Source organism: Corticium candelabrum, chromosome 1 (assembly GCF_963422355.1).
Source record: "Corticium candelabrum chromosome 1, ooCorCand1.1, whole genome shotgun sequence".
NCBI lineage: Eukaryota > Metazoa > Porifera > Homoscleromorpha > Homosclerophorida > Plakinidae > Corticium > Corticium candelabrum.
The window spans coordinates 1,659,147-1,668,790 of NC_085085.1; the positions used below are offsets into that span (position 1 = coordinate 1,659,147).

At 44.4% G+C, this 9,644-nt stretch overlaps 1 protein-coding gene and 1 long non-coding RNA gene across 2 annotated transcripts; one reads left to right on the forward strand and one right to left on the reverse strand.

Annotated features, from left to right (window-relative positions):
• Nucleotides 1-627: 627 nt before the first annotated feature.
• Nucleotides 628-1,418, forward strand: LOC134176095 (uncharacterized). Its single transcript, XR_009969290.1, has 3 exons — nt 628-775; nt 830-930; nt 1,289-1,418. It is a non-coding gene; the product is annotated as an uncharacterized LOC134176095 (long non-coding RNA).
• Nucleotides 1,419-7,643: 6,225 nt separating this feature from the next.
• On the reverse strand, nt 7,644-9,269 carry LOC134195223 (zinc finger MYM-type protein 1-like). The gene has a single exon (XM_062664227.1). It carries the CDS (start codon nt 9,267-9,269, stop codon nt 7,644-7,646), a length of 1,626 nt encoding a protein of 541 aa, XP_062520211.1.
• Between the last annotated feature and the right edge of the window lie 375 nt (nt 9,270-9,644).

Genomic DNA, 9,644 nt, shown 5'->3' on the forward strand with positions numbered 1-9,644 from the left:
GCGGATTGAAGAGCTAAAGAAATCAATCAAGACGCAACATGCACTGTACAAGTGAGAATGAATGTGAGCTGGTTAGTAACTATATATAAAGCTCAATTCTTTGTGTTAGGAAACTGAAGCAGGAAGCCAAGCTGATTGCGGAAGGCAAAGTGGATCACAACTTGGAACAGATGCGGCAAGAAATAGAGGCGTATGATCATTGACACACACACACACACACACACACACACACACGTGAGACACACACACACACACACACACACACACACACACACACACACACACACACGTGAGACACACACGCACACATACACACACACCACATGCACACACATGAACACACACCACACACGTTACACACACACACACACACACACACACACACACACACACACACCACATGCACACACACACACACACGTGACACACACACACACACACACACACACACACACACACACACACACGTGACACACACACACACACACACACACACACACACACACACACACACACACACACACACACACACACACACACATCTTCAAACTTAGTGACAAATTTGCCTTGCAGGCTGCTGCAGGGTCTACCAAGGATGAGCCATGCGAATCCACGGAAGCCGAAGAGATTCCGATCGCTGCTTGTTATTCAACATTTGAGCATTGCCAGACAAAGTTACCAGAGCCATGTGAACGAAGACTATCCGATCAGAGCGGAAGCCTCAGCCACGAGGCAGACAAAAGCCAACCTTTACAGCCACCAAAAAGGCCGAAAAGTATTACCAGCATTGAAATTCTGATTCTGGTTTATGATTGTCTGACTGTTGCAGCGAACCAGAAGAGAATTCGGAGAAGCAGCATGAGAACGAGAAGCAGAGGCCACGAGTCAGATAGTCCAGCCGACGAGGATTCGAGAGAAAGCTTTGCTGATGTAAGACAAGCAGAGTAACTGTAGCTAGACGTGTGGGTATTGAGTAATTGATTAATGGCGAGTGGAAATGTAAGGCAGTCAGTATGTGTTGTGGGGGTGTGGCTCTTTGATTGTGGGTTGATCCTGTGTGACAACACCCATTGTTTCAGTTTCTATTTTGAGAGCAAATTTGATATGTCAGTGAGATATCTTTGCAAAGGATCATTGATAAGGATGTTTGGGTGCTTCGCTGATTGTCATTGAATTACATACCAGAAGTCTTGATAGCGACAAGTAGACAGAGAGGAGAACGATTGTATTAAGAAAGATAAATGAATGGATGTAGCATCAGATAACAGGCTGCCTCTTTTGTTTCTAGTTGGAGTCTGAACTGATTGCGATGGTCGCGTTCGATGAGAAATGCATCGTTCCCAACACACCACCACCAGCAAACACGACAGAAGAAACCGTCACAAAGGCTGTCAATGTAGATCAATGTGAGCAAAATGCTCTGGTGAATACCGAAGAAGCCGACGAAGATCCGGAAGAGCCACGCACTGTGGAAGGCGGAGAAGCGTTGGAGGAGGAGAGCACTGTGGAGGAAGAAGATACGCAGTCGTTCATGCTGTCTGCACTCTCCAGTGCTCCTTCCAGTCCTCTGACGTCTGTGGGGTAGGGTGTTGATGGAGGTATGGGTGTGTAGTCGTTGGTATTGTGTGGGATTTTAGAGATGTGGATGCGGAATCGGCACAGGCGAGGAGGACGTGGAAGAAGTCGATTATTGTGTTGTGGAGGAAGATAGCGGAACACAGGTCGACAGGATGTCTTTGTTTTTTAGTTAATCGTTTGAATATACACACACAAACAAACATACACGCTACAAACACACTCGAACACAAACAACAAACACACTACAAACACACACACACACACACACACACACAAACAAACAAACACACAGTACAAACAAACACAGAAACACACACACACACACACACACACACACACACACACACACACACACAAACACAAACTAACACACTGCAAACACACAAACAAACAAATACAAACACGCACAAACAAACACACAAACAAAAGCAAACAAACACAGAAAAACAAACAAATACACTACAAAGACACACAAACACAAACAAACAAACACACTACAAACACATGCACACACAAACAAACAAATACACACAGAAAAACAAACAAATGAACACACACAGAAATACAACAAACACACACAAACACAAACAAACAAACACACACTACAAACACACACACACACACACACACACACACACACACACACACACACACACACACACACACACAACCAAACACAAGCAAACTTAATATTTGAATTTAATTAATATTAATACTATTTATAATCTACTTACCAGAAGCATCTGGGGCTCCACAAGGGTCTTCTGTTACACAGTTTTGTGATGGCGAACCTATATCTGCACTTGAGTGTGACTCTCCCTCAGACTCTGTAGTAAAGGGAATAGTCAGTAAATGGTAATCCATTGAATTTTGTCAAACACTATTATATATAGTAGAGATGCAAATTTGTCATCTGCATTTACCTTCTCTGCTCCTTTTGGAGAAGAATGAAGTGATAGGTGTAGCAGCATGTCTCTTCATTTTGAAGTATTTGTTGACGACTTCACGGAATCAGTAGCTGCGTGGGATTGTAGAATGAAGTTCTCTGAGCATGAGCAGATCTTATGGCCTCGATCTACCGTCCTTTTTGCGCGCTTACAACAAGCCTACAGTAACACGATCTCGGCAACCCGGCGAAAGGACTGGACTGTGGACCTGGTAGTTTCGAAACTTAGCTAGCTGTTTTTAATTAAATATACTGTTGAGTAACTCAGTTCATACAGTAACACAGTACCAAAGAACAGGTATTTTTGTATTATAATGAAAAATCGAATCTGAAACAGTAATGCTCAGCTCAAAGGGGGGTCTATAGACCCCATAGACCCAGCCTGAATCCGCCACTGCAAAGATGGCGGAGTCAGGTTTGTTTGTTTGTTTTTACAGATCTCTACCGCTATCAAAGATGCCAATTGTAGTTTATGCGTTTCGCTTTTTGACTATCGGCCGATGCTGTGTGACCTGTGGCATGACCATCTGTACTGTAGTGATGCTATTGGTGGGCTCTTGATGTGCTTCTTATATAGCTGCTGGCACTGGGAACAGTCATACAAGGGAGACAGATGCAAATGTTGAATGGCACACTTCTTGCACATTAAATGGTTGCATTGGAGTTCAACTGGGATGTTGACAACTTTTTCACACACACCTAGGGCACTTGAACGAGTCAAACAGATACAGAAGTGACTCAAATTGGATGAAATTGGATAGTTGGATTGCTTGAATAAAGTCTTCTGAACATATATGACTTCTGGTGCTACTGTTTCTATTTGTTGGATTAGGTCAGTCAATTTGATTGCTGACTGACCTGTGAGAACAAGCTGATTCTTTTTCAATTTTGGGTGCTCTTCCTCCTTTCTTCTGTTGCTGACAACTGGAGCAGGTATTGCAGTTTTCTGAGTGTACCATCCACTCTCTGCAGAGAGGTACAAGATAGAGGTACAAGATAGAGGCTCCTTGCCTCTTTGTAAATCAATGCATCACTAGATGGCAGCGGACACAGAAATTGGTAGGATGCACAGAAACATCATCTGCTCCAACATCTATCTTGTACAACTGGAGAATCCTGTTTTTGTGGTCTAGACATTTGTACTGACATCCTCTCGATTGAACCTGGGGGCACATAACCTGCGAAGCTCTCTCGTATGGAAAGGATGTGATGCACCATATCCATAGACTAGACTGACAACACTTATATACTCGTTAACTGTTTTTGTATACGTCTTATGTAGTGTATGGAGTAAGGAAAGGGCATGAGAGAGTGATGAGGTAAAGAACTGCTACACGTGTACCATTCAAATTCAAGGAACCAGTGTTGGTACACACACCATTAGCAAGTTTTTGTGGCAAAGTGCATTTTACCACTGATATGATTTTACTTACATCCCAAGTTGCTAGGCATAATTTCTCTAGGCACGTGACCTAGGCCATCTTGTCATATTTTAGTGCTCTAACTACAGTAGTATAAAATGACCATGCTTCCGTTCTTGTGTCACCATAGCCTAGTCGTCCGCGTTCCCTGTCTCTGACGTTGATTAGGTCCTCGCTCGTACAAATGTGCAGTCGATCCTTGCAAAGTTCTCCAGGAGACCATCTAGTCTTGTGTACATGCATGTGTACGCTAGCCTGTCCTCGCGGTCAATTCCTTCATATATCTTGCAGACGTGAGTGGCAGCATGTGTCTGTGTTTGCAATCGTCGGCTGTATAACGTGTTTCATACTGTTGTTCTCCAGCAGAGATCTAGAGAGGTTCGTGCGTACTAGAGCGCCTGTCGACGACGATGTCTCATGCATGATCTCCGTTCTTCTGGTTTTCTCATCCGTTGGCCGTTGCCCTGCTTTTGGAAAAAGTAACTGCACCTTTTGCATCGAGAAACAAGGTGGAAGCACCTTGTAGACGAGTTCAGTCTCAGCTTACATTTTCAGTCAGCTAGGCGCCAAGTCACGTGTCAAAAGACTCGACTCTGTATCGTTATTTCTACGAGGCGTACACAATATCTAGATCGTCAAGTTTGTTGGCAAGGTTATTAGCTACTATTTGGACTGCATACTTCTCTAGACCGCGGCTGCACGTGAGGCGCTCTCCTTTGATTTCTACGTAGATGATGGTGTTCTTGAACGTAAAGCAAGAGATAGAATTCAGTGCCATGATCCACGCGAACTTGATCTCAAAGTCCAAAGTTTACCAGTCTAGGTCGGAACAACATATCGTAAATAATTAGATTGTTTTTCAATGGCATGGTAATTAATCCGAGAATATATCCACTGTAGCCATCAACAGCAAGGACATGAGTTGCACCGTACATAACCAATTTCTCATTTTGATCTATGTGTATCTTATGGCCACAGTATTCTGCATAGGATGGAATTGGATTCATTTGACGGAATATGGTGTGTTGCCTTCTCCTATGATAAGAGGGAGCGACAACCCTCAAAGCATCTCCAACACGTCTGCAACTGACTCTGACGTTCTGTGCTTGCAAATATCCCTTCATGAGTTTTCGACCATATGCCGGTCCCACCTATAAACGTACATGCATGTATGTATATATGAGAGAGAGCGAGAGCGAGAGCGGAGATGTGCAGTAATGTTACTGCAGCTCTGTTGTATATATATGCCCATACCTATCTAACAGCACGTCCAACAACTTCTCTTAGGTCTCTTTCTGTCAAGCTTGACCGATAACGGATGTCACGATCGCAGCAGAACCTTCGAATAGTCCTCTCTGAATATCCCCTGTCTCTGTGGTGCCTTCTTTGAAGCAGTTGACTTATTTCACGGTATGTAGATCCATTGTGCACCATATCTCGAATGTCGTCTTCGTCCATGGATTTACGACTACGCAATTTACCCAAACGTAGATCATGGAGTTGGACGGTTTGGACGTGTGTTTGTTTGTGGTGCGGAGGGTATTCCCCGCTGACCGCTAATTAGCAGCGGTTGGGCGTTTCCTGTCTTTAGCAGCTCGCTAACCCTAGGAGCTTCGAACTGTTCGGTTCCACGCTACAGGAGAGAGCAGATATACGATGCAGGAGAGCACTATATACGCAATAGGTGACCACTTGCAAGTGAGACGTGAATGTGGATTCGTAGACCAAGTACCAGGAACTCTCACGTTTTCACTCCTGTGGAGGTCAGCCGCCAGAGAGTTTGCCTAGGAATTGCTGGTCGTCGTCAGGAACGAATCATGAACTCCTGCGAAGACTGAGTGTGAGGCCTACGCTTCACATACCTAGAGAGGCGTGTCGATCGCCGATGTCTACTGTATATATATATATATATATATATATATATATATATATATATATATATATATATATATATATATATATATATATATATATATATATATATATATATATATACAGGACTTTAAAAACAATTGCTAGAAGGACATCTCTCCGTAGTAGTATTACTGTTAGCAGGGCTATCGTTAATTTTCACGGGCAGCTCTCTCTCCGCCTTTGGCAATTTAACGCTAGGATGATTTTGGACCGTTTGTCTTTGTTAGGTTTAGACAGAGACTACTCTGTTTGTTCTTCGTTGTGAGGCCCCTCTAGTGGAGGGGTAGCTATTATTTATATTTGAATAAACTAAAAAAAAAAAAAAAAAAATATATATATATATATATATATATGCGGTTGGTGCAGACACCGTTGTGCATTTGAACGATTCTGTGAACATGGCTGGACGTGGCGACCTAATAACGGTTTTCAGTCGTGACCGAGAACTGGCACTGAAGGTGGCAGATGTGACTTGTGACCGATTGTCACAAGTGTTCAAGGTATTTAGACTCTAGCTGTCTAGACTGCATTCACGGTGTTGCTAGAGCTGCATGTACCAAACTAGACTAGTTTCACTATAGGCCGTGCGTGGTTGACAATAGTATATCGATCGATGTAGGAGTTTTATTTCTTGCCTGCGCTGTAGGTGAATGCCATCTACCTGGAGACAGATGTCGGCTCGGCAATATTTCCCGGGTCTGAAGCCTGGTTCACAATATTGACGCCGACGTCGACGTCGACAATAGAAATGAATCCTATTCCAGCGTCGACGTCGGCGTCAACATCAAAGGATGCCGCCGACGTCGAGGCGGTTTCTTTGAAGTTTGACGCTCAACTCAGCGTCGGCGTCATATTGTGAACCAGGCTTGACGGTCTCTTTGACGAGTTGACTGCTGGACAAATGTACAAGCTGCATGGCGATCCTATTGGCAGTCTATCCGCTGCTACGCCCGCGTCTGAAATTCGCAATCCAGTATTAGGATTTGCCAGCGAACGGACGACGTCTAGATCATCTGTAGCTATTGCATCAACGCCTGCTCGTACAACTTCATGGACGTATACATCAACGCCTGCTCCTGGAACATCATGGACACCTGCAGTACCGTATTCGGCTGAGTCGTCGCGCTCTTCGTGGTCCGCGTTTAGGTCGGTTGCACCGAGCAGCCGAATATGGCGCGTGATGTGTGTCATAATTCCGTCGGCTGGGCTGAGATATCATGTTTCCACAACTAATTTGCATCTCAGCCCAGCCGACGGAATTATGACACACATCACGCGCCATACCTCAGAAGCCAGCTGTCGGCAAGTAAAAAACCCGATCTATTCTTTCACATTTCACATTTCTCTTTTGTCAGCCAGGCTAAAGGTCACTTGAAAAGAAATACCGTAGCTAAACTGGGATGTGCAGCGTCTAATTACAGCCTGAAATTCGTGGCCTAGGGTGGGTGGGGGGCGGGACAGAGTGCAGCCTCCACGTGGTCTGTCCTGGGGTTTTGAACATGAAAGTATTTTCACATGTTCAAAATGCTAAGCACTCCGTTTACTAAAACTGTCATTTCCATCTAAAAATGTATGAAACAAGTCCAAAAATATATGAAACAAGTCCAAAAACATTTTGAGAAAATGATGGGTATGTAGGGATGGGTATGTACTTATGTCATTTATGCCCATCTCCTACATCACACTCTTTTTACCTATATCGCTTGCAGCAGTTGTGAATGTGATGTAGGAGATGGGCATAAATGACATAAGTACATACCCATCCCTACATACCCATCATTTTCTCAAAATGTTTTTGGACTTGCGATACTTGGTACAAGACCAAGTAGGGAAATGGCTGTGACTGCCGACTTTGAGAACTGCCGGTTGATGCTAATAATAATATGATCAAGAAAGGGAATTGCAACATTTCTCTGGAAATACTCTTGAACAGAAGCAGCTGGAATATTGCTGCGATTTTGTTGCCTTGCTGCAATGTGAGGCATTGCAATTGTACTTCCAACCTTTTTTGCCATGTCTGAACTAACTTTGTAGATTTGAGAAAAGCTGCTTTCAACGTTTGCGCGTTCGCTGTTGTAGGTCCTCACAATTTCAGATATCATGTTATGCGCTTTCACGATATCAACAGCTTTGCTCTGCAGCTTCACAGTAATGCCCGAAAGGTGTGATAAGTACTGATATATCGTCACAAACACAACAACAAACTGAAAGGAAGTAACACTGGCCAGAATCTGCTGTGCTTCATTGCGGCCTGCATAGTCCCAGTCAGCATACGTAGCCCCATATTTCTCCAAGTGATAGCGGAAAGCTATCATCTCTAGAGCTTCAACCACAAATACGTACCCTTGGTAGAAGTGCTGATAAGCCGAATGCCGCTCAGCCCATCGCGTCTTGCACAGATCGATCAGTGGTTTCCTCCTCTCTTCATTGACCACATTGTGGTTGATGATCATTTCTAGGACACCACTTCTATTTGGACTATTGAGAAAGAAACGGCTGCATTTTGTAACGCAATCGATCACATTACGTACTTCAGGAAGAGCACATGACTTGCTTATCACAAGGTTAAGCCAGTGGCCACTGCAGTGTACGTAGGTGGCTAAAGGAGCTTTAAGTCTAATCCTGGCCTGGACACCCACTCTATCTGAAGACATGTTGCTTGCGCCGTCGTAGCCCTGACCACGCATAGTAGCAAGTGGTATGTTATTCTCTTCCAGAAAGCCAAAGATACCATCTGCAATCCGCTCCCCAGTAATTCTGTCCAACTTCAAAAACGTTAAACACTCTTCTCTGACCTCTTTAGTACTTCTGTCAACAAACCTGGCGCAGATGGCAAGATGCTCAACGTTATGCGAAGTTACCTCGTCAGCAAGGATGGCGCAAAAGAGCGCAGCTGTCAAATCACCTATTATTCCCTGTAAGAGGATGTGGTTTCCCATGACTTTAATCAGCTCATTTTGTGTTTGAGGAGAAAGGTAAGTTGCACAGCGCATTGCAGGAATTTCCAAGTGCCTTCTTAACTCTTCATCGTGCACTGCCAGAAGCCTCAGCAAAGAAAGACAATTACCTGGATTTCCAGGTGATTCCACACTCTCTGCGTCTCCACGTAAAGCAATGCACTGTCTGGCGCAGTACAACACAGCAGAAGCAATGGACTTCAGGACAGCACGATTACGCGCGACTTTGGCCGCCCTGCGGGTGTCCGACTGTGCAGTAATGGTAGTATCTGGATTCTCCAAGGTTCGCTTGAAGTTATCATCTTGCTCAATGCCTTGATGATGGTATAAGCACTGCTCGTGCTCCTTTGCTTTTTCTCCTTTCTTGTTCCAATCACGAAAAGGCTTGCATACAAACTTCCCCTTGGACACTTTTAGCACCGAAAATTCCACAAGCAATGCAAAAGACACCATCCACTTGCTCGCTGTAAACCATCCACGGGTGTTCTGATAGCCAAACAGGACGAAAAGCTCGGTTGCGGCCACCAATACATGCCGGAGGAAAAACTTGGTTGGCACGAGGCTTTTTGTGATTTGTCAGTAGGTTGTACTTCTCCACAGCACCCAGAGCCTGCATGGACTTGCAGAAATCGACAGGAGACTTGGTTTTGAAAAACAATTTGCCAATACGTGGCGGTAGACGACGACCCTACTCTTTCTACACTACCATTACAGCACTCACTGGAAGTCGGTGTTAGTTGATCGTCTACTGCAACCTGTGTAAAATCTGGATCAGGAGTCACAAGTTGATCACGTGCCCTTTTCGGAACTAGAAAACCGTCCAGCCGT

Coding starts and splice junctions, on each gene's coding strand:
- LOC134195223 (XM_062664227.1), bottom strand. CDS start 9,269: ATGGTGTCTTTTGCATTGCTTGTGGAATTTTCGGTGCTAAAAGTGTCC.